General features: G+C 36.3%; 2 protein-coding genes and 1 long non-coding RNA gene across 3 annotated transcripts in view; 1 reads left to right on the forward strand and 2 right to left on the reverse strand.

Moving 5' to 3' along the window:
* Window positions 1-22,445, reverse strand: part of LOC149682750 (uncharacterized) — a 289,717-nt gene extending 267,272 nt beyond the window's left edge. The window contains exon 1 of the long non-coding RNA XR_016365483.1: window positions 22,168-22,445. This is a non-coding gene — a long non-coding RNA (uncharacterized LOC149682750). The remainder of the gene's footprint in view (window positions 1-22,167) is intronic.
* Window positions 5,191-8,090, forward strand: LOC149682770 (uncharacterized). The gene is made up of 2 exons (XM_089834177.1): window positions 5,191-5,768; window positions 5,857-8,090. Exons 1-2 carry the CDS (start codon window positions 5,376-5,378, stop codon window positions 7,876-7,878), a joined length of 2,415 nt encoding a protein of 804 aa, XP_089690303.1. The 5' UTR covers window positions 5,191-5,375; the 3' UTR covers window positions 7,879-8,090.
* Window positions 10,517-24,986, reverse strand: LOC149682771 (centrosomal protein of 290 kDa-like). Its single transcript, XM_089834178.1, has 18 exons — window positions 24,895-24,986; window positions 24,721-24,814; window positions 21,847-21,997; window positions 21,568-21,782; window positions 20,783-20,929; window positions 20,359-20,574; window positions 18,413-18,643; window positions 16,955-17,128; window positions 16,790-16,871; window positions 16,500-16,736; window positions 15,067-15,297; window positions 14,469-14,589; window positions 14,068-14,394; window positions 13,266-13,674; window positions 12,577-13,011; window positions 11,665-11,819; window positions 11,410-11,596; window positions 10,517-10,570 (listed from the first exon to the last, which is right to left on the reverse strand). Exons 3-18 carry the CDS (start codon window positions 21,887-21,889, stop codon window positions 10,517-10,519), a joined length of 3,264 nt encoding a protein of 1,087 aa, XP_089690304.1. The 5' UTR covers window positions 21,890-21,997; window positions 24,721-24,814; window positions 24,895-24,986.
* Between the last annotated feature and the right edge of the window lie 1,118 nt (window positions 24,987-26,104).

Raw genomic sequence — 26,104 nt, forward strand, 5'->3', positions numbered from 1 at the left:
GTTATGGCGACAACTGTCATTTTTACTCTACACATTGCTGGAAACACAACTCTCGTCGCTTTCATTGGCTTTGTTGTTTTATAAAATACCGGAAGCGTTTGGAAATAGTTAGCTGTACACGAGGAAATAAAAGTTGGCAGTAATGAGGTAATTTGTGAAAAGTGTGGCGTACGTCGTTAAAATTACTGAGCGTCGAATATAGTAAATTGAAAAATAAGAATTAAACTTATGTTATTAGACTTTTTGGACTATGTAAATGCACTCACGACAATCAAGCTCCAGATGTAAAACATTTATTTATAATAAACGCGTATTTACTTTAATATTGTTCGAATTAATGAACATAGGCTTTGTTTATCCATAAATTTCTAACATTTTTAGGTATGAGAGTTTATCCAGAGCATGGAATTTATACAACATTAAGAAAGAGATTTTTGTTTTTACAAAACGAAAACATTTTCTCAATACACAAAGATAATTAATTAAGATAGAAAAGCAAAATATTTTTAAGATGTCATATAGAAACATATTCTTACGTTCTCAGGTCATATGGGTTTTAATTGACGAAGTGACTCTAATTTTCCATGTAGATAACGCAAGAACTTTATAACTTAAACACGAGACAGAACAACTTGTTTATTTCTCGATATTAATATATGAAACAAGTTAGAAGGTAATAATACAATATATGAAACAAGTTAGAAGGTAATAATACAATATATGAAACAAGTTAGAAGGTAATAATACAATATATGAAACAAGTTAGAAGGTAATAATACAATATATGAAACAAGTTAGAAGGTAATAATACAATATATGAAACAAGTTAGAAGGTAATAATACAATATATGAAACAAGTTAGAAGGTAATAATACAATATATGAAACAAGTTAGAAGGTAATAATACAATATATGAAACAAGTTAGAAGGTAATAATACAATATATGAAACAAGTTAGAAGGTAATAATACAATATATGAAACAAGTTAGAAGGTAATAATACAATATATGAAACAAGTTAGAAGGTAATAATACAATATATGAAACAAGATAGAAGGTAATAATACAATATATGAAACAAGTTAGAAGGTAATAATACAATATATGAAACAAGTTAGAAGGTAATAATACAATATATGAAACAAGTTAGAAGGTAATAATACAATATATGAAACAAGTTAGAAGGTAATAATACAATATATGAAACAAGTTAGAAGGTAATAATACAATATATGAAACAAGTTAGAAGGTAATAATACAAATAAGGGACTAGTTTCTGTTCGTAGTAAACTCTAGCTCTGAAAGTTGTGACCTAGAGCTTACTTAAATTTGTAAAAAATCAGCCATGACTTCGCATCTAATATTCTAGGCGATCTAAATTGCATAAGAGATTCATAGTTCGAAACGACGAGCATGGCTTACGGTTTTCTGTCGGCTTTCTATAGAGAGAAAAAATTTGGACTCGTTGTGCGATGTACAATTTCAATAAACACCCAATACCTTCTGGCCTACCATTGCTAATTAGTACCCTTTAGTTGTATTATTACCTTGTGATAATGTATGTATTTTTTAAACTTTTCGGAAAAAAATCTCTTCGATAACGAAATAAAACCTTACATTGCTTCGTAAAATTGGTAAATTTGATAATAACACGTGTGAGAGACTGAAACAGAAAAATAAACACTATCCATTTCTGCTCCTAAGGATCTTTATAAAAAAATGACAGAAGCCAGATCTTTTTCGAAAAGAAATAGGAAGAAGAGCGAAGGATGCTTCCACTTTAAACTTTATCTAGGTTTATGGAGCGATAACTGAACTGCCTGGAAAGTTGCAAAACTTACACCAGCGTTTAATCTTTTAAGGAACATAAATCTCTCGTTTTGAATTCTGGAAGGAAAAGAACAACGTGGATTAAATTATTAATTTCATGAATTACTTCTTTATTCTAAAGTTTGTTTTCGTATTAAATTAAAAACAAAATAAAAATTCATAGATTTTTTAAGTATTTAAATGCTAGTATATTTATTATATATGTTCCATTTAAAAATATTTTCGTGCAAGTTCAAAATATATATAATAATTTTAGATGCGTCATTTTCAATTTCTGAAAATGTAGGTGCTAGCTTCCATGGCTTCCGTTGGGCATACCCTAAGATCCACCTACTTTTGCCGAGACTATTGCTTGCACAAATTGTATTTACTTAAGCCAACAAACTCCTCTGAGCTAGTTAGACTTTTGCCTTACCATTGTGTTACGGCTTTAGTTAAGTCCTATTTATGGAGGAAGCGGGGTTTTCCCAATTGAATTTTTGGAGGCCTATAGGGGTTCGGTACGAGTAAAATGTAAGAGATCTGAGCCTCTTACACTATGCTTCCTTATCCTCGATGCGCTACTCTCGGCCCTTAAAATACGGATGTTGGGCAGAGAAGAAGTTCTAGCAAAGCGGCAATGGTCAAAAGTTTTCTCCTAATCCGGTACTAACGTGCCTGTAACGACAGCCATTCCACACCTGTAATATCATTAGCCTTACTCAATTGATTTCTTATATAATCAATGCGTATGTGCCTAGAATTATCTCCGAACAAAGGGGAAGTGGATCCATTTACGACTGTGTTTAGAACACAATTTAGGTGTGTTCATTATATACTGTCACACTAGAATTTGATTAGGAATTCAAAATAAATTTACAGGTTTTTGGAGTAAAGAAAGGTCTAACTTAATCTTAAACTTACTAGTACAGTCATTTTAGCCCAAAAAAGAGGGAACCCGCAACAAATTGAAACAAAGCTGAAAATTTCATATCTTATAGATTTTTGGGCGCTCTTTAACGTGGTGTGGTCTCCCACACTCTCCCATTGGAGGAATTTCCGCCATATTGGAAAATGGCGGACAAAATCGAGAAAACGTTTAATAACTCCGGTTCTACTTAACCGATTAACACGTAACTAGGCTTCAATTGTAGATCACCTTCAAACACATAATTCACCTCTTAAAATATTTTGTCCTACAACTAACCGGAAGTTTACAATCTGACTCTCAAGATTAGCCTCATATAAAAATGGGAATTTAAAGCATTTTATGGTTTCTATATTCAGAATACATTCCCAAAATCGAGAAAAAGTTTAATAACTCTGGTTCTACTAACCCGATTAACAAGTTATTAGGCTTCAATTGTAGATGGCTTTCATACACATAATTCATCCAAAAGATATGTTGTCCTACAACTAACCGGAAGTTCACAATCCAGCCCGGAAGGTAAGGCAAATCTAATTTTTGAGCATTTCGAAACGGTTTCAAGCGAAATAAATGCAAAGAGGGTTTTAAACCTAAAATATATTATTCCCACTATATTTTTACCTCTTTAAGTGACGATGACGTCACGGAGAGGTATTATACTGGACATGTGGGGGGGGGTGTCCGTCTGTCTGTGTGTCGGTCACCGCGTCCGCAGTTGGCAAATCGGAGCAAACGTTTTGCTTCTACTCCCAACGTTAGGATCAAGAAGTGCGTGGCGATCAGGGCTTCATGCAATTGCGGATTTCTTATCATTTATTGTGAATCAATCGCCTTATATACCCTAAATTTCCAAAAATTGTTAAAGAAGCATACGCTACAATTCAAACGTCAACAATAGCTATGTTTACAATTATTTTAGGAATAAAGTTTCTTAAAACGACTTCATTAGAATTACGTTAAACTACTGAAGACTAAAGTAATTAATATCAATTATATTTTCTTAATTTTATTAATTGCGTCTCGTATCGGAGAGGTTTATTTTGGTTTACCAACTTGTATATTAGTATATTTATCAATATTGGTTAAGCTTAAGTTTAATCATAGTCCTCTACTTGAGGTTGAGCCTCAAAATCTCAATGTTCATTTGAACAAGATACTCCCTTGCATTGTCTACAAATTAAAGAACAGACTGGACCAGTTTTACCGCATTCACATTTCAAATCACAGACTTCCTTGCATTTACGAGGGATCATATGCAGAAGCTCAGCTGGAGCAGGTTGTAGAGTGGTAACAATTGGTTTGAGTTCAGATCCTACCTGTCTCCAACCCCATTCTCTAGCATTTAGGCTGCTTCCAAGCCACGTTTGAACTTGGTGATAAACTCTATTTGAATGTTCCTTTGCTGCCGCACTTGTTGGTGGAAGAGAGAAGCTAATTCAAAAGCTCAATTCCATAATCTTCATTTAAAGTACACACTTGGTTATGTCAACTTTGTTTCAAACGCTTTAACTCAACTTTAGCCGTATTGACAAGTGTCGGCGAACAATGGTATATATTAAAATATTAAGTTTTATGATGGTAAAAAGGCTGTTTTACCCTCTCCCGTACTATACATTATAGCTCTTGCCAGAAAAGAAACAAAATTTGTCAGTAATAGGAACTATATGTTTAATTTTGGAAACGTATTCTGAAAATAGAAACCATAAATGCTTAAAATCCCCATTTTTTCTACGAGGCTAATCTTCAGGGTCAGATTGTAAACTTCCGGTTAGTTGTAGGACAAAATATCGTAAGAGGTGAATTATGTGTTTGAAAGTGATCTACAATTGAAGCCTAATTACGTGTTATTCGGTTAAGTAGAACCGGAGTTATTAAACGTTTTCTCGATTTTGTCCGCCATTTTCCAATATGGCGGAAATTCCTCCAATGGGAGAGTGTGGGAGACCACACCACGTTAAAGAGCGCCCAAAAATCTATAAGATATGAAATTTTCAGCTTTGTTTCAATTTGTTGTGGGTTAAACCCTATTTTTCCTGTACTATACGAAATGATTAGTAAATTCTACAATTGATAAAAATTATATTTATACACATTGACTTGAACAAGTAAAAGATTAGTGTGAAAATGGATTAAGTTTCAGATATTCAAATTTCTTAAAGCAATTGTTAAAAACAAAAAATTTACGGTATCCATGTCAATCTAATTATCATACCAAAATTAATATCATAAACGGAAAATTATATTAGGTTTGTAAAGGTTATATACAGTTACCATGGAGGCATTATTTCGTTTCCCTACACGTTATGACCGTCAAACAAGCTGCCCCAGCAGAAAGGACACTCGTGCGGGATATGTAAGATAATAATAATTTAAACAATAGGGGCTAAAAAAGCGAGCATTAGATAAAAAATTCTTTGCTAGACGCCATACCTCCAGTTGTGAGAGTCTATAGAGCTATCTCAGAAACGCCATATTTAAATTTGTGACACGTCACGAAACAAAAACAGGGTTAAAGCGCCATCTGGCATTTTATTAATTTTGAAATTCTGCGCCATGTTTGGTACCGTCTTCACGTGGCTATGCTGTCTGCTTTAGTTTCAACTTTCAAGTTTGAGTTCAGTACCACGAAACCTATCCGATGGATGTTTCGAAAAGTAATGAAAAAGTAAAAACCACTAGAAAGGTTTTTTCGGGAAAAGACTATATTGAAACTTTAAAACCTCACGTTAAAAAACGCTATATTCAGAAGATAGAAAGCTTCTGCGATGGGAAAGACCCTTATGATTTAATCGATAAAGAATTGAAATTAGTTCATGACAACCAAGGCTTAGGTGAAGGATCGGAAATCATACCTCCCATTCTTTTTCCGGATTTGTACATGTATTTAGTTAAGAGTAAATCCGCGTATACCAACGATGAACTCAAAAATTATAAGAGCTTAGAAGCTTATAATCAATTCATCTCAGGATTTGTTAGAGAAGTGAGAGCGATGACATTTGAGAAGTCTGGTAACGTCGTCATCAAAAGCCTTGTAAGTTAAACACCTCTTTATTTTTATGAGGTTAAATTTAGTTAAATAAAACGTAGATTTTTAACATTTTTCTTTATTTGCAAAAAAGGTAATGCACTCACAGCGTTTGAACGAAAAGGCACTTCACGTTTGGATTGTAGCCTCACCATCTGGCACAATATTGGCTTGCCATTGTGATTGCATGGCTGGGCTCAACGAGTGTTGCACTCATATTGGAGCGTTGCTTTTTTATGTTGAATGTGGTGTGCGGTATCGTGAAAGCGTTACTGTTACGGGCGTAAAAGCATACTGGGCTGTACCCGTAATAAAAAAAGTTAGTTATGCGCCAGTGCATAAATTAAAATTAAAATCAGCAAAAGTAAGGAAAGATCAATTTGACGCACTTATTGAAGATGGAAATCCACCACCACTACCCAAAACTGATATTAACAAACAAAAAGATGTGCCAGACGCGTCCAAGGATGATTTTAATAAGTTGACCCAGACTCTTTTCAACTTGAATCCTAACGCTGGGCTTTTCCGTGTTTTTCCACTTTTTCAAAACCAGTTTATTCCAAAGAAAATTAATTACCCTCCCATGTTAACGGACTTGTATAATAACCAAAATCTAGCTTTCAATGAACTCTTGGACTATTGTGACAAAGAAGTAGACATTTCATTTACTGAGAAAGAGGCAAAAAAACTTGAAGCTGATACGAAAACCCAAGCAAAAAATGAAGTTTGGCAGAAATATCGTGCTGGAAGAATAACCGCTTCCAACTTCAGAAAGGCGTGCCATTCAAACCCAACACAACCATCACCGTCATTGATATCCCAAATATGTTACCCTGCTAGTCATAAGTTCGAGACGTTAGCTACAAAATGGGGAATCAAGTACGAATCGACAATGATTAAAATTTACTGCAACCTTTCTTCAAAAAAGCACAAAAAGTTCACATTTGAGAAGGCTGGCCTTTTTTTACATGTTTCATATCCCCATCTTGGTGCGTCGCCTGATGGGTTAGTTGATTGCGAATGCTGCGGGAAAGGGCTTATCGAAGTTAAATGCCCCTACAACCTAAGGGAAATGACTTCACACACAGTGAATGGAGGAACATGTTTGGAAAGAACAGAAACGGGGGTCCAATTGAAAAGGCAACATTCCTACTATTACCAGGTGCAGGCGCAGATTTTTTTGACTGACCGAAAGTACTGTGATTTTTGCATTTGGACACCGGTCGATTTTTATATCGAAAGAATTCTGCCTGATGAAAGCTTTTGGAAAGAAAAATCGAGCCAAGCACTCAAGTTTTTCAAATTGGCCATTCTTCCTGAGCTATGTGGGAAATACTACTCATCGTCTAACAACTCGAATGTAGTTAATGTCAACAGTATTTCCAGTCAAGCTGAAACTTCTGGTCATGCCGTTACTATGACTGGCCATAAAATTACTATCAGTCAGGCCGTTACGACTGCCAATACAATTACTTTAAGTCATGCTGTTCCTATGAAAACCCATCCTACTAGTCATGCTGTTACGACGACTGGCCATCCAATTACTTCCAGTCCCACCGTAGATACAACTAGTCATCCTCAAACTACCACAAGCAATACTCAAAGTTCTACAAGCAATACTCAAAGTTGTACAAGCCGTCCCCAAAGTTGTACAAGCAATACTCAAAGTTGTACAAGCAATACTCAAAGTTGTACAAGCAATACTCAAAGTTGTACAAGCCGTCCTCAAAGTTGTACAAGCCGTCCTCAAAGTTGTACAAGCCGTCCTCAAAGTTGTACAAGCCGTCCTCAAAGTTGTACAAGCCGTCCTCAAAGTTGTACAAGCCGTCCTCAAAGTTCTACAAGCCGTCCTCAAAGTTCTACAAGCCGTCGACAAAGTACTACAAGCCCTGCCATTACTACAACTAGTCCTTATTTTACTACATCTAGTCTTGCTGGTACCACAACTAGTAATGCTGGTACTACAAATAATCATGGTCGTACTTCTAGCTGTAAATTAGACCACAGTAAAAAACCCCCAAGTAGAACTCCTATGGCTGTGTTGTCACCAAACAAAAAAAAATCAAGACTTCACCAAAATGTTGGTGTTATTGTAGAGAACCGGAAAGTGGTTTAATGATTGGTTGCGACAGGGATGATTGTTCAATCCAGTGGTTTCATGCAGAGTGTTTAAAAATAGACTTAATAAAATCTGGAAAATGGTTTTGCCCTGACTGTGCAAAAATTAACAAGCAAGAAAGATCTAAGAAAAGGGCGGCAAGAAAATGTTTTTAAAATTTTTACTATTTAAATCAACTTGTTAATAAATACAAAAATATTTCCGTTTCATTCTGATTCTAGTAATTTATAACTTCAACTTGAAGTAAAAAGAATATTATAATTTAAAATCCTAATCCATTGGAACTACAGATGGGCAAAGATTTATTAAAGCGCTTGCCACTATAGTTATTTTATCTATTGTAGAAACCTCTTCATCTGCTACACAATCTAATAACTCTATTGGTATTTTGGTGTGCAATATTTCATACTTTTGACGAAGACAGCCAATTACTCTTTCTACATGAATCCTCATATTCGCTAGTTTCCTCGTTTCTTCAACATCAAATGGGTCTAACTGAGGTACTTTCTTAGTGAAGGCGGGAATTTTAATTGTAGCGCAATAGAAACTAACCTCTTCGGAAATATCAAAGCCCCTGTCAGCGAGGACAACATCCCCAGGCACAAGCTTTTTGAGAATCCCAGACTCTATCGTTAGCATTTGGTCACTTACGCGTCCTCCCCATCCTTTCTATATAAAACTAATAGTACCCTGAGGAGTAATTCCAATTAAATACTTGACTGTATTATTATGTTTATAGTTGAACCATGTTTCTGCCTGACTAATAACACTAGATGGTTTCTCTGTGAAAACCTCAAAACAGTCAATTATAACGGCTACCTTATTACCAAACTTCTCCCGAAAGCACCGAGGCATTGTAGCATGCAAATTTTCTCTCTCGGGCCAATATATGCATCTTGATAGACGTTTATAAAGAGCATTTAAACAATTGTAAAAAATTCTACCAATAGTTGTTTCAGAGACGTTGAAAATGTAAGCCAGATGCTTACTTTTCATCAATGTTAAAATATACTGTTGAAATTGGGTCAATTTTGACCGTTTAACCAAATAAGATTCCACTTCCTGAAATATTGCCTTTAGGTAATCAAAATTTTCTAACCCAGTAAAAAATTTAACTTTTTCATTGTCTCCTAGGTATGACTCTTCATCATGATATAACTTTTTAAAATTTGTTTCAAAATTAGCTACTTTAATCTTCTCAGTTTTCAATTCCTCTTTAATTGTCTCTGCTTGATTTTCTGCGTCTTGAAGGTTTATCCTTAGTTTTTCTAACTTAGAAGTAAGTTGTTGAATCTTCAGTTCCATAGATTCTAGCTCAAATGTATAGGAGGTACGGAACAACGTTTGAGTTTCAACAGAAGAAAATTCCACTCTGTCAGTTTGAATTTCTTTGGTAGAGGTCAATTCAGTTGTAGTTTGAGTTTCCACGGAAGTGGCAAATTCATTTGTAGTTTGAGTTTCCACGGAAGTGGCAAATTCATTTGAAGTTTGAGTTTCTTCATTAATTTTAAAATCTTCAGTTTGAGTATCTTGGTTGTGGTTAAAAAATTCCGTTTGTGTTTCTCGGTTGTGGGTCATATCTTCAATTACAATTTTGTGAAGAGATTGAACAGATTTATCAGCTTCTTGGTTAGTTTTGAGGATTAAATAAGTTTCATCATCACTTAAAACTCCACTGTCATCGGTATTCAAAAGTGGTGGTAAACTTTTATCAACACTCTCATTGAAGCTTGAGTGAACTTGAGTGTTTTCAATAGAAAGTTCACTTTCCTCTGCTGTACAAAAGAGTCGCTTTTGTAGCCCTGTAGCACCATATTTAATTGCGTGAGTAAGAGGTGTAGATGTTACAATATTTTGAGGCATTTCTAAGGCTTGACTCGGTAACCTGTCAGGATGCGTATTATCAAATAATTTAGATGGTGAATCTTTAAAAACAAACATGATAAACAGAAGTCAAATTTTACAAGCTAATAACAAGATTGTTTTCAATTAAATCCTTTTACCTGTATTAAAATGGCTAGTGAGTTCTTCTGGAGTTTGAGAGCCAAGGCTTAGTGCTTTTATCCATCCTTTCCGCCTTTCTTCGGACAAATACTTTGTTTTTTCGCATTGATTATTAATTATTACCGGTATACAGAAGAATCTAAGCTCAGGATTTTTCTTATTGCTTCTTCGACAAGATTTTACACAACATACTCGCCCCATTTTAAGATGGAAATCGTTCGTAACACGTAACTCGGTAGGAATCGAGCGGTACCAAATATGGCGGAAAAATAATTCCTTATTTCTTTTTTATTTGCGTTTTTCAGCGTGAGATGGCGGTAAAAATTGTTAAAAAAACAAGATTTCTAGACCAGAATAACAAGTGACGTCTCATGCAGCTATTTGAGATGGCTCTATTGCTATTGCCAACTACATGTTCCGAATTATTCCTTGATTCCCCTCTTCATTCCCCCAATTTATTGGACCAAAACGGATGTAGATATAGCGCCATCTCCAGGCAAAATAAATCGTTTTTGCGGATTTTAAAGATGGCGGCGCCCAATTTTAGGCGGGATTTTAATTTTGACGTCATAGGACACGTGATATTAGGTCCAAATTTCCTATAACTTCCGGTTAGGGATAGTAGCAGCTGCTAGGAGGTGTCTGGAACATGCATACTTAATCTTTTAGGGGGAACGAACAATCCCTAGCGTTAGTTAATCCGTTCTGTACAATTACTGTACACGTTGCTTGAATATTGAATTACGTTACGGTAACCTCACCCTATTCTCGGCGTAATCTAGAAATAATCGCGCCACAATCTTGGCGTAATCTCGAAATAATCGCGCCACAATCTCGCCTTATTCCCAACGTAATCTCGAAATATTTTCGGCGTAATCTCGCCAATGAGATAGAATATATGTTTTAAACCTAGAGTCACAACGTGGGATCTCGAGATCGACGTTTCGCGATACACTTTTTGTCGAGCATAAATCTTTATCAAATACCTATTAATTTCTCGATGAACCTTTTTATTACCGTCTGCTGCTATAATCTGCGTAACAAGCTGTCTAGATAGTTTTTCAAATGTGTTAAATAAAATACGCGAGTTAAACAATAAAAACTCTAGTCCTTTTTAATCTAATAAATAGATGAAATAAAAATCATAACGATGTTTCTGATTGCAAATAAGCAAGTAAAAGTTGTAATTAGTTCCGCTAGAGGCTCACAGATGGCGCTGTCATATTTTGATAAACATGCTTGATAAAAAAAAACGATGTGTTTCTCGGCGTAATCTGGACATAATCACGCCTTAATCTTGGCGTTAAATCGCTTTTATTCTGGGAGTAACCCGTGTAATCCCACTTTAAGTAGTCGGTGTACAGCGGCCACCATTTCAAGTCTGGAAACTCATAGAGACCGACCTCATAAAGGTTCACATACCTATGTCACCTTTCATTAAGAGTGCAAACCCACGTCGTTTAAACGAAGCGTATGTATGAGTACTGTACATTATAAAATCAAATATTCAAAGCACTAGCTTACATTCAATTGTTTTTCCTTGCCATAAATTTGATTTTTAAGGTCTTTCAGTATGAGTTTCAGTTGAATAACTTGAGCAGGCTGATTGCCAATTTGTTCCTCGAAATTTCGATTCAGAACTTGTATCATCTGTTGGTGCCTCTTTATTTCTTCCACACCTTGCAGCCTTAAATACAGCTCTTGCTTAGTTCTAAACAAAAAACGCATAAAGAGAACATTTAGAGTTCTGAAAGAATATTAAAATCAAGACATGTATACCTCTCCTGTTCTTCTTCAAGTTTTTCCGTCAAATTGTTAGCTTTGATTTTCCACTCAACTGTTTCTTGTTGAGCTACGTTTAATTGTTTCATGAGACCCGATAGTTTTGTCTGACTGATATCCATTGATTCTTCAAGCTCTGTTACTTTCGAAAGCTAAGGAAGGAAGAACATGGAACACATCTTGTAAATTTATGCTATTGTCAAATAGTGTAAAAAACCGGAGCCTCCGAGATGATCTAGGCCCGTGCGTGTCAATTTTTATGTGGGAAAATATCCAGTTTCTAGAGGAAATATTTTCACCCAATATGTGTACTAGATGGCGCTTTTATTACAGTTGCGAAAGGGGTCTTCCATAAATTATCTTTGATATTTTAGGGGCCAATTATAAACATTTTATGAAAGAGAAAGGTTTCACCCTTAAACTAACGTAATGGTTTTAGGGGCTATTTACTTTTTATTGAATCCTTTGGTTAGATTGTGTGGACAACAAAATTAATTATGAGATTTTAACATTGTTGTTTTTTAGTAAAACAAAACTTCTTGAAGTTGCTAATTCAGAGTTTTATTATACCATAAGAGGATTTTTTTACTCCTTCGTAACCTTTCATTATTTTAACCTTAGCTTTTTTATCCTTTACTTCTTTGGCATGATTGTTTAATAAAGGTCTTTGGAAATTTTCTAAAACGTTTTCTTATTATCCGCGACCTCAGCTTCACCGCTCTACGTCTATGCCTTGCCCTAATATTGTAGCAGTCGACGGGGTCACGAGGTTGAACTTAATTTTATTTTACGATACTAAAAGCGCCCCCAAGTGAGAAAACACGGCGAACTAAATTAGTCAAAAAAATATTCTCGCTTCGCGATCATCTCGGAGGGTCCGAAAAAAAAAACCCCATGAAAATTCCTCACTAGACTCGAGTTCAGTTCCTGCATCAGCAACTTTTTATCATCAGCATCCGAGGCACTTTTGGTTTTGGAAAGAACGTAATCTCTCTGCGCACTTTGAAGTTTACTCTGCAGTTCCAAGAATTCTCGTTCATAATGCAGCTTTTGCGATACCGTATCATCTTTCAGTTTATTGAGAAGTTCTTGATAACGCGTAATACTTTCCTCTTTTTGGTTCAAGCGAGCCTGCAAACAATCTATGGTAGTTTGGGCGACACTCAGATTCTGTTTCGCTTCGAAATAGTCCACCAGTTGAACTTCGGGGCTCTGGGATGTTTGCAACGAAGGCGCTGTGTTCAGACTAGTTGGCATTCGGGCTATTAAGTCATTTAAGGCTTCTTCTCTGGATTTCAATGCATCTTCAGCTTCTTTAAGACGTCTTTCTAGATTAGCTACAGACTGCGCAAACAAACAGACAAACTATTAGAAATAATAGTATATCAAAAAGAGAAATAAGCTTAAAAATGTCCGTTAACGTGGTACCCCTAACATACTGACTAATATCTTCTACATAGCGATTTTATCTTGCCAAAGGCAGGAACCAATCATAAGCTTAACGAGACAGTCAATTCCATTCCTCGACAATGGGGACATCTAGTGGCATTTGTATGAACTAAACCATAGCCAAGGCTTAGTTGCTTTAATAAGCATACCTCTCTAAGTGCTCGAACTTCACTCGCAGAGACTGATGATTCTAACGCTTCACTTAAAACGGAGTCTTCTTCTAATGGCAGATCATTCAAAGCTTCTTGCTCGTGAATTGAATCTCCATTGAGGCTTTCTTCAATTTGAACTAATTCTTCTTGAGGTTCTCTAGCTTCACTTCGAGTAGAAACACTTTGAAGCCTATTTGAAGAGAGCCCTCCTAAAAAGTCCAAGTTCCTAGCATCAATTTCCAATTCTTGCTCTCTAAGTTGAGACTCAAGTCTGAGGTTTTGTTCTTCCAATCGAAGGATTTTTGCTTCCAATCGATTTACAAGCTCTTTCAAAGTATCACTTTGACTGGAATATCTTTCAGCGAGTCGTTTCGAGTGAATTTCTCTCATCTGAACCACTTCAATCCTGAAAATTAATCGTATTAATTTGCAGGGTTCGTACGGAGCCTGGATTTATAATTGAAAAAAAAAAAAGGAGAAGAAAACCCGAGGGGTCCGACATTTACACGAAATCCAGTACGCTTCTCGCAAAATCTTTCAGACAAAATCACGAAATCAAAGATGAAATTTCGAAATCATTGGCGAAAGCACGAAATCGACGAAGAAATCACGAAATCATTGGCGAAATCACGAAATCAACGAAGTAAATTTTTGGCAAAATCCCGAAATCAAAGAAAAAATCTTTGGCTAAATAAAAAAGGAAATCACGAAATCTTTCTCGAAATCACGAAATCATTGGCAAAATTGCGAAATCCCGTGCGCTTTTTTGGGAATGTCGGACCCCTCGATAAAACCATACCTTTTATGCCAATCCATAATCTTCTCAACTGAAGAGCCGGATTTCAGTGTCTGTATCAACTCCTTAGCAGATTGAAGTTTAACGCTTAGCTTCATTTTATCCTCGTCAATCTTGGAATTTTCCTCTTTAACTTTTTCCAAATCTTTTCGCAAATTATTCCTCTCATTATTGAGATTTTTAACTTCCTTCATCAACTCCTCTTGTTTAACAATAGGAATTGACGATGAAAATTGCCGTCGCAGTTCGTAAAGTATTCTAGTCAGGAGCTGTATTTTGCTTCTAGCTTGGCTATGAATATTGTACACTTCGTCTTCTTTGTCTACACACCTAATTTTTAATAATGTTGCATTAATTAATACAATTAAGCTATTGGGGAATTAAATTTTGTAGTGGGCTTATACTTTTTCTGGAGGTTTTGGTTCCGTTTTTCACTTTGATCCAATTTTTGTTTGACAGCGTTTAGTTCTTGTTGCAGCTTGGTTTCACTGAGTTGAAAACCTATGATTTGTCTGTGCAAATTACCTGTAGACAATATTAATAAAATTTGTGTGTGCACTTTTGGCCATATTTAGACCTAGGGGGTGATAACTTTGAATTTGAATGCACGTCCGAATATGTAATCTACGATTACGCGAAGATTATTCTGCTTACACAATGAATGCGCCAATTACACTAAGCGGAACGCACAGATTACGCGGTTTGGATCAAGACTACACACAAGGTTCGTTTAGAATACCTAATTCTGTTTAAAACGCGCAGAGTCCGTTTTGAATACGAAGTGTATGTTCAGATTGCACCGATTATGTCGAGCAGCTTTTGGAACGCGTCGAGAACTTTAAGATAGCGTCGAGTGCTTTTAGATTTATAATGCCTAGCACGTTTACACTATGCCGAGTACGTCGAGACTATAGCAGTATTATGCGGGTTTTAAAGACTATGCGCCATTTCGCGTATAGAGCCGACAAATGAAGATTGAAACACCCCTTACTGAAGACTTACCAGATGATAGCTTCTCGTCACTAGAAGCTTGCATATCCAGGAGTAAATTCCTTGTCATTTCCAGTTCTTTTTCGGTGACTTCCCTGAATCTTTCAACTGTTTGTATTTGATACTTGGCAGATTCCAAAGCCGCCTTATAGCGATCAGCATCTTCTCTTAACCTCAATGCTTTGCATTCTAACTCGCTCACTTTTGCGTTCAAGGCGTTGTACACTTCATTACTGACACAATCTAATGTAAAATAGAATAATGCCTGTTTGTAGTCACCACTTAAAATAAGGGAAATAAGCGTATAATTTTTATATATGAATACAAGTACCAAGAATTTCAATTACAATAGCTACTGTAGTCATCAAGTCTCAAGCCAAGCTTTCAACGCTTCAAATATTGTGCTTTCATTAAAAGTTCGTTTCGTTAGTAAAAATAAAGTGACCTAGACGGTATTGATGTCTAGTTCTTAAAACAAAAATGTAGGATGGGCTCCTTTAAAGCAATAAGCAAAGCAGTGCTTAGTTTAAACAAGAAGTGATATCTAGTTTTCTAGGGAGAAGGTATAAGATGCCAAAGTATTCGCGCGCCATAGTCCCCGTCCCACTTTCAAAATACAAGGGGGACGTGAAAGGAGGTCGGGCTATTTCGCTGCCTCTCCTAAGTCGTCAGTAATTTACGTCATTAGCGTCGCGCTGACGTGAGTTTTCAAGAACCAATGAGATGCTGGTTGTAATTTAAAGGCGGGGATTAACTCCGGACCTACGTCTGGACTGAAGATAAAGCTGGAAATGTGGCGAATTTATACCTTCTCCCTAATAAACTAGATATCACTTCTGGGTTTAAACAAATGCCACTAGATGCTCCATAGTCGAGAGGTGGAGTTGACTAACTAGCTAAATCTGGTAAAGGCTAGTTTTAGCTCTGCCCTCGTGGATAAGTTCTGATTGATTCCTGCCTTTGACAAATTAAAGCAAAGCGCGGGTCCAGTGGATCCCCAACAAGTTGACTTTCCTTACCAACTCCAGTTTTGGCTTGGCGAAAGCAGGAGGAATTTGTGGGCGGGATTTAATAGTGCACTTATAAATCCCGCCCACTTGCCTTCACCAAGCTAAACCTGGAGTTGAGGAGGAAAGTCAACTTGTAGGGGATCCACTGGACCCGCGCTTTGCTTTAAGTTTAATGTGCAGAAGATTACCAAGCATGTTCGGAAGCGCCAAAGGAGCGTACATTGGCTTTAAGTTCAGCTTAATGTTTCTAATCTAATGTTAATTTCAGCAGACGTGTGTTGGTTATGAGCCTATTGAACTAATTTTCGAAAGATATGTTTGAGATCCAGTTTCTTCACTCATTTCTTTCCACAATTATAAATTTCACGTCAAATGTATACAGTACAATTTTGGTTTCTGGAAATTTGGCTAAACATCAGTAACATAATAACATACCATTCAACTTTTCTTTCAGAATTCTTTCCCTGTTTTTGATGTCCACTGCCTCTCTGGTCAGCTCGGCAAACTTCTTTTCCAGTTCGGAATTTCTAGTATCCATGGTATCAAAAACTTGTTTGAGTTGCTCGTGTTGCAATAGAAGATGATCTGCTTTTTGTCGTTCATTGGCTTCCTTTAACAAAGTAACTCGTAGTTCATTTTGTAAACTAGCTTCATCCATACTTGCGTCATTTTCTGAAAGGTTACCAGTTACGTAAGGAAGTTCGTAAAAATTTGAAAGCGCTTACCAAGAATTTTGACTTTCTCATTTAAGAGGCGATTATCTATTTTAAGTTTATCACATTCTAATTTTAATTTCTTGGTTAGCTCCTGAAAAAGGTTTTCAATATATGTATCAATATGATTTTTAATTCATAAAAGTCAGGACAATACAATAATGATCTTGGGCCTACCTCTTTTTCTTGGTATTCTTGAAACTTTGAGTTATCTTCATTTTGCTTTTGAAGGAGCTTTTGATAATTTGTATTAAGATCTAGGAAGCTACGATTTGCAATTTCCAGCTCTGTCGCTGGTATAGAATCATCCAAGGCCTTTTGCAAATTTAATACTTTGCTATGAGCCCTCTCCTAAAATAACCACAGCCAATTAGCGCGCTAACGCACATTATACATATCACCCTAACCCTATAACGCTTATGTATGGGTTTATCGTTAGGGCTTATACAATAGAGCTATCTCAGTTGTGACGTCAGTGCCTAGGCAAAACCGTCATGGGCTTAGCTTTGGCAGTGGGCGGCCATGTTTGGTACTACTTTGGCTCTAAGGGGAAATAGCATGGGTGACGTCACAATAAAGCTTCTGAGATAGCTTTATTGGCATTGTCCACCACAAAATAATTGAGCTATTGTCTACTGTGATTCTCTTTCGTGCTCGAGTAGGCGCTTTCTGTTTACAGCAAATTAATGACCGAGTATACACCGCCGAGTGACGCCACTCTACGATTTATACACCGCCGAGTGATGCCCATCTGGGCCATCTACGAGATGCAGCGCCAATTAACGTCCCTCTACTAGAGAGAATTTATAATAGAGAGTGGAAACTGAGGAATATAATGTAGCTCAAAAATCACGTGATCAACAAAACTCGCCAGGTCTATTTCCGGTATGAAATTTTGTGGCCCCTCCCTCCGGGGTGGGTCTAGAATGTTGCGGGAGGGTCTCTAGGTGAGATGGACGCTACCGTTTTAGCAGAAGGGAAACGTCTGACTAAAAATATCTCCAGATGGCGCCAGTCGCACTCGCATTTGCGAACCCTTATTAGTTAATTGTACAACCAATAGTGTTTGAGCATGGATTAACTAACTCTAGGGATCGTTCACTAACGGGGTTTCCCATGTATTATTATAGCCAACTACATGTTCCGAATTATTCCTTGATTCCCCTCTTCATTCCCCGAATTTATTGGACCAAAACGGATGTAGATATAGCGCCATCTCTAGGCAACAAAAATAGTTTTTGCCCAATTTAGGCAGGATTTCAATTTTGACGTCATAGAACACGTGATATTTGGTCCAATTTTCGTATAGCTTCCTGTTAGGGATAGTAACTGCTGCTAGGGGGCGTTTGGAACTTGCATGCTTTATCTTTTCGGGGGAACGAACTATCCCTAGCGTTAGTTAACCCATGGTTTGAGGCAAACCTTTTTTTTTACCAGGGCAGTTTAAGCGACGCAGCCTTCTTGTTTGAGCTACATTGTATTTAGCACGGCCAAGGGCAAGAGCTTAAACTCCCTATTATAAATTCTCTCTGCCTCTACCCATATATGAAGGATGTGTGCTCATTGCAACTACCCTTTCGACTCATTCTTATGGAGTGCTTATAGTAACATCATGATATTTGAAATTAAACATACCTTGTATCGTAGTAAGTATTTCATTTTCTCCAGACTATTCAGTTCGAGGCTCAACAACTCTTTTTTGGCAGCTTCATTTTCCTTTCTTAGATCACTTTCTGATGCAGCGGAAACTTCAAGTCTCCTCGATAAAAAATTTACTCTACAAACAAGCTGCGAATCTTTCAACGCAGCTTCAGCCAAGGCTTTTTTCATTTCATCTTCATCTTTTTCAAGTGTTAATATAAGATTCTGTCAATTGTAATTTCGATAAGAATATTAGGGGGCCTTTAATTGCCTTCATAAAGAACCTAATTCACACTAAAACAATTTTCAATTAATCGAATTATACCGAAACAATTTTCAATTAATCGAACTATGCCGAAACAATTTTCAATTAATCGAACTATGCCGAAACAATTTTCAATTAATCGCACTATGCCGAAACAATTTTCAATTAATAGAACTATGCCGAAACAATTTTCAATTAATCGAACTATACCGAACAATTTTCAATTAATCGAACTATACCGAAATAATTTTCAATTAATCGAACTATACCGAAATAATTTTCAATTAATCGAACTATACCGAAATAATTTTCAATTAATCGAACTATACCGAAATAATTTTCAATTAATCGAACTATACCGAACAATTTTCAATTAATCGAACTATGCCAAAACAATTTTCAATTAATCGAACTATGCCGAAACAATTTTCAATTAATCGAACTATACCGAAATAATTTTCAATTAATCGAACTATACCGAAATAATTTTCAATTAATCGAACTATACCGAACAATTTTCAATTAATCGAACTATGCCAAAACAATTTTCAATTAATCGAACTATGCCGAAACAATTTTCAATTAATCGAACTATGCCGAAACAATATTCAATTAATCGAACTATACCGAAACAATTTTCAATTAATCGAACTATGCCAAAACAATTTTCAATTAATCGAACTATGCCGAAACAATATTCAATTAATCGAACTATACCGAAACAATTTTCAATTAATCGAACTATGCCAAAACAATTTTCAATTAATCGAACTATGCCGAAACAATTTTCAATTAATCGAACTATGCCGAAACAATATTCAATTAATCGAACTATACCGAACAATTTTCAATTAATCGAACTATACCGAACAATTTTCAATTAATCGAACTATGCCAAAACAATTTTCAATTAATCGAACTATGCCGAAACAATTTTCAATTAATCGAACTATGCCGAAACAATATTCAATTAATCGAACTATACCGAAACAATTTTCAATTAATCGAACTATGCCAAAACAATTTTCAATTAATCGAACTATGCCGAAACAATATTCAATTAATCGAACTATACCGAAACAATTTTCAATTAATCGAACTATGCCAAAACAATTTTCAATTAATCGAACTATGCCGAAACAATTTTCAATTAATCGAACTATGCCGAAACAATATTCAATTAATCGAACTATACCGAACAATTTTCAATTAATCGAACTATGCCAAAACAATTTTCAATTAATCGAACTATGCCGAAACAATTTTCAATTAATCGAACTATGCCGAAACAATATTCAATTAATCGAACTATACCGAAACAATTTTCAATTAATCGAACTATGCCGAAACAATTTTCAATTAATCGAACTATGCCGAAACAATTTTCAATTAATCGAACTATACTGAAACAATTTTCAATTAATCAAACTATGCCGAAACAATATTCAATTAATCGAACTATGCCGAAACAATTTTCAATTAATCGAACTATAATGAAAAACTATTTGCTTGATCAAAAATTATAATGAAAATCTACTTAATTAATTAAACTGTATTGAAATATGATATGATTAACCGTATGTGGGCAACCCAATGAGTAAAACTTATCACCTCTCCCACTAGGGCAAACTGAACTTGAAATGTTTAAAACATTTTAGCAACGCTATTTACATACCTCAAAAGCCTCCAATCTTGTTTTCAAAGTATCGCGGACTTGCATTTCTCTCTCACACTCTTCAGTCCAAGTTCGCTTTTCACTGTGAAATTTCTCCCATTCAGACAGGATGTTTCTATAAAGTAATGGCAGACTAGCAGTGTTGTGCGACTGGTGGGTTGGGCTTGTCATTACTTCACCTTCACTCATGTCTACATCAGATCTGTTGCTTATTTCCTGCAATAAATACACTGTTCACAATGTGTTAATTAATTAAGAAACTTATTTAAGGAAGAGGTCATCATTGCTTGTAAACTGTGGCCTGGACAGCCAAATGTCATAGAACATTTTTGACTCAAAATGGCCCAGAGAACTCACTGTACTTTGGTCCTACCACCCTATTTAAAACACTTGTATATTCTAAAAGGAAAAACAGACTTCTTACCGATTCAGATCTAATTGGAAAAGATGGCAATTTATCACTAGCTTTGGAAACACTAATTTTATCAGATTTCACGTCTGCGTGAATTTCAGATGCCTCAGATAATCTACTGTTGGTTGGACTAAACGGGCTATTACCCATTGTTCGTAACTGTAAAATTAAAATAGCTTTAATAGAATTAAACCACCTTTAAAGGGAATGCGAATTCACAATTTCATATCACATTTGACCACGAAAGTGGTATTATGTTACACTTTCAAGTTTCTACTTTCAAAATATCAAGTTTTTAATATAATTGAACCAAATTTTCTATTTTTAAAATCCATTGGAAAATCACGAAAACTCAGTTTCGATATATCAATGATTTTGTCTTGTCGAGCTTGTTCGCCCGTTTGATGACATCACTATGACGTCAGGGAAAAAAAGCGCGGCAATCCTATAGGCGTCTCGAGATTCTCGCCAGTCTAAACTCTGGGTCTGATAGCAGAGAGAGTGGCACCATCTCACGTGAAAAATATATCTGTGACGTCATCCTACGGGAATCGTTTTAGCCTTTCATAAAAGGTGGATTTCAAATAATTTCGTATGAAGCATTTTCAAATGCATATTGCCAAATAACCAGAAATCGGAGAATTAAAAGCTTGATAATTTTGAATTCAAAGAAATCAATTCTATCTTTTGTTATATAAATCAGATATTTTTGGAACTAAGCTTATCATTCCCTTTAAATAGTTAAAATTCCGCCCTCTGCCTAACTTGACCATCGAGTAGCTTTTTTTAGCACTTACCTTGTCTTCCGCCTTATTTAGCTTATTCATCGAACTAATGGCTTGCTGCCGGATAATTTTCAATTCACCACGCAAGGCCTCATTCTGACCTTGAAGCTGGTCAACTTGACATTTTAAGATCCAAATTGGATCGTAACAACCCGCGATTTCCCTAACTTCAATCGCGGAAACCAGCTGCTCGAGGGTTGGACATTTTAATACGACATCAGCTTTGCCTAATTGGGTTGAAAGTCACGAGTTCAAAGACTTTAAAACAACAGAAAAATCAAAGTTAATTACCATCTTCTTCTTTCAATGCCTCTAAAATTTCTTTCATGCCCATAAAAAGGCTTTTATTTTCTCTTTCGAAATTTATGAGTTGGATTCTCAGGTCTCCATTTTCTAGACGAACTTTCTCAATGGTTTCTAAAATACTGTCAAGTTCATCCCTCTAACAATATTGAATAAAAAGAATTAGTTTCATAATTGTTCCCTAGGAGGTGTAGAAAAGGAGACATATTGTGGGAGGACTCCATTACTAAAATATACCCGCGGCGTCGCTCGCGTGAAATAAGAACTTCCATCAAAATGATCCAAAGAATGGGTAGATTTTACTGATACCATGAGTTAATAATATGTTAGCTCCCTATAAGTTACTCAGGCTCCATAGGCGTAATGTATCCAGCGATTTCTTCTCATTTCGCCCGCGCGGGAAAAAATCCGAATGTTGCGCTCTCTCTTGTCGAAAAAAATCCCGCTCGTACGGGTCCTGGACGTCGAGTCGTCGGCTGCTTTTTCACCAAGGGAGTGTTTTAGTCGTGAATGTTTATGTTTTAACAATTTAACATTAAATCATGGCGTTTGTGTCAGTACTGAGACAAAAAATGCACGAACTCAATGCAATTGCCGATATTGATAAAGAATGCTAAAGAAAAGAGTTGTTATTGTGACTTGAAACGAGAAAATTATACAACAGCTAAATCCAATTCACTGATCTCTTAACTGTTTTCTAAACCGAGGCTACTGAGCGAAATATTCGGCTGCTTAAATAGCTCCGATATCATTGGCTAGCTTCCACTACACGCGCTTCCGGGGAAAAACCGGAAAGAAGAGTAAATAAGATTTTCGTTCACGTGGCGGCCGCAGAGCGTCGCATATAATTGGGAAGCCGGCGGCGCGGGAGAAAACGCTGGAGTATAAAAATGAATTGCCTGAGTAACTTATAGGGAGCTAACATATTATTAACTCATGCGGATACTAATATTTTTGTAGCACCCTAGGAGCGAAGGCACTCGGCGTTGCCCGTTAGCCCGTCGGGACATTTTTTATTATTTTTCATGTGGACATTATTCCATATAGAGGAGTTTTAAAGTTTCTGGCCGCCATTTAAATAGATGGCAACAAATCGAACCCGAAAGACCATTAAACCCGTCTATAGGTTAAAGGAAACCAGTGTACTAAATATTTGTGAAATCGGTTGAAACGCGCGGACTTTGTAGCATAGAGAAGATTTTTGACATTTCTGGTCGCCATTTTTTAAGATGGCGGCGGATTGGAAAAGTCTTTCTTAGTGCGCGCCTACTACTTATGAGTAACGTTCCTGCAAATTTTCAGCCTTCTAGGGCAAGCGGTTTGGGCTGGGCGTTGATTATCAGTCAGTCAGTCAGTCAGGACTTTGATTTATATAGATATAGATGGCATCCCATGTTATTTCCCCATAGAGCTTAATACAGTCGAAGGCAGAGGGCTACTATTACCCTATATGCCTATGGATATGTGGTACGTGATGAAATGAGTGTTCCTGATAGCAATATCAGGTGAATCACGTCAGGGACCAGTCTATACTGTTTGTTAATAGCTCAGTAGTAACACAGAAACTACTATGCACGTGTGTTGGTTTGTTTACAGCAGATGTCGACTCTTGTGGCGCCCCTTAAATTCTGGCTAACCTTCTATACACCAATTTTACCTTGCCCAAGGCAGGAACCAATCAAAATTCGTCCACGAGGGCAGAGCTAAAACTAGTCTTGGTTCGCTTAAACTCTAACCCTCGACTATGGGAACACTCAGTGGTATTTGTTTAAACTAAACCACAGCCGAGATTAATTGCTTTACCCACTCGCATAATTGTTGTACAGTTAACATGGGTAAATACGGTATCCTGGCCGCCTAGTCATTAGGGTTTTAAAGATTTTTTTACATCAACAAAATCTGCAGTATTTCACAATTTTAATTAAACTAATTTCAAACTTTCGAAGTAAAATATGGCCCTTTAAAGCATAGCGCGGCTCCCCTACAAGGGGACTTTCCTCCTAAACTCTGGGTATGACTTGGCATAGGCTAGTGGGCGGGATTTATACATGCACGTATAAATCCCGCCCACAAACGCCTCTAGCTTTGCCAAGGCAAAACTGGAGTTCGTAAGGAAAGTCAACTTGTAGAGGATCCACTGGAGCCGCGCTATGCGTTAAGTTTGAGCCTCATACGTATTGATTATAAATATTCTCTCAAAGTGCACGTTTGCCACGTGATAACTTCTACCCTAGTTCTTCCCTCATTTCTCCCGTTGTGGATGCATGGATTTATAATAGAAGCTTACGCTTCCTGGATATTCCACTGTAGCCTTCAGTAAGGCATTTTGATTTTAAACACATTTATGTCATAAAAATTCGCGCGCGTGGGGACTGGGGGGCTGATGAGGCAAACTTTTTTCTCTCGGCGCGCGTGCACGCGCGCTTTTCTAAAAATTGTTTCGCGCGCTCTATTAAAAAAAAAAACTCAAGCGCGTGAAAAACTTCCACCCCCCTCTGAATTTGCCTCAAATTCTACGTCACAAACGCGCCTGCCAGGCTGGTACTAGCTCGCGCCAGTTCAGATTAGGAATAAATGTTGTGCGCGTTTTAAGGCGAGTGGAATATCCAGGAAGCGTAAGCTTCTATTATAAATCCATGGTGGATGTAACAATTTCTGTTGCTAGTTTGAAAAGTGCTTACAACATGTCCCCCTTTTAGCCCTCCCAGATAGATCAAATAAACAGTTAAAAAGCTTTTCAAGGAGTCAATAAATAAACTTTGAAACGAAAATAGACCTAAGTTTTTCTATACTAAAACAACCACAGCAAAAAAAAACAAAAAGCAGAAATGCTTGATAAATTTCGAAATAAGCCAAACTTACATCATAAGAAGCTTCAATTTCATTGTTATTATTGGACACTTCTTGACTCTTAGATTTTTTAATTTTGTTGGTATCTTCAGACACAGTTAAACTTCTATTAAATAAATTAATATCAGGAAATATTTAAAATATTTTGAAAACTAAATCTCCCCATAAACAAAGTAATAAAATTACCTTTTGGCTGAATTGCGCTTAATTTTGTGAAGTTCGGTTCGAAGATCAACATTCTCTCCTTCCAGAGCATCAACCTTGACAAACAAGAAGCTTATGTTATTTGACACTAGATGAACTACACGGTGTTGTCCAAGTAGATTTAAGGGAGTGGAAATTGGGGAGAGTTTTCTGTCCATTTAGACTCTAAAGATCCCTATATGTTTCAATACAACACTTAATGCTTAGTTAGGAATTATTCATGAAGCGCTAAAATGATACAGGTGTAGAATATGACCTTCATAACTAGGCTAGGCGTTTTGCACCCAAACTTGAGGAACTTTATCAAACTTAGGATTAATAACCCCTGGATATGAAAGGAAATAGGGAGGCATACTTGAATAGGGCATCGGCATCTCTAGCGCCCCTATAGTCAAAACTTGGAAAAAAAGTTACCCCAAACAGACTCAGTAAGCGCGTGCTACTCCATGCTTTTTCTCTTCTCATCCCGGTACCTGGTCCGTAGGTTTTGGTCACTATATTAGGTAGGTTTTTAGTTTTTTATTTATAAAAATATATTGTTAAAAAGAAGAGAGAACTTTATGGCAATTAAAAACAAGTACTTTATTTAGGAGTAAGTAGCCTATTAAAATACATTAAGATGAGAGCTTTCGGCTCGCGAGCCTTCATCAGTCATACTAAAATCTAACGCGCGTGACACTTACGAGGTAACCTCGGTTTTTAAAAAATCATATCACGCCCTCTCTTGAACAAAATGCCTGTCGTCTATGACTCCCCAATATTTTGCTTCAGCACAACCTTGATTTAAATTTTTATTTAAATTTAATTGTTTTTAATTGCCATAAAGTTCTCTCTTCTTTTTAACAATATATTTTTATTAACTTATACTATGGCTTCGAAAAAGTTTAACATTTTTTATTTATGTAAAAATTAGATTAAACTATAAATTTGATAAATCAAATGACAACTTGCGGAAGAACAGCCTTTGCTAGGCATTTTTTGAAAATATTTAATGTCTTTAACCAGAAGGGAATAAGAGAGAAGGGAGACATTAGAGCCTACTATGGTAACGAGAGTCCGACCAACCTCAAGAAAACCTCGAAAACTTTGCGCAAGTACACAGCTTTTAACCAATTTAGTGCAAATATAGTTCTTTAAGTTCTTTGCGGTATCAGGCGGCCTATTTGTCTGCTAGATTTTCATTCTCCAAAGG

This window comes from Phalangium opilio, unplaced genomic scaffold (assembly GCF_054372755.1).
Source record: "Phalangium opilio isolate 3A_F unplaced genomic scaffold, DU_Popi_V2 ptg000038l_1, whole genome shotgun sequence".
Lineage (NCBI taxonomy): Eukaryota > Metazoa > Arthropoda > Arachnida > Opiliones > Phalangiidae > Phalangium > Phalangium opilio.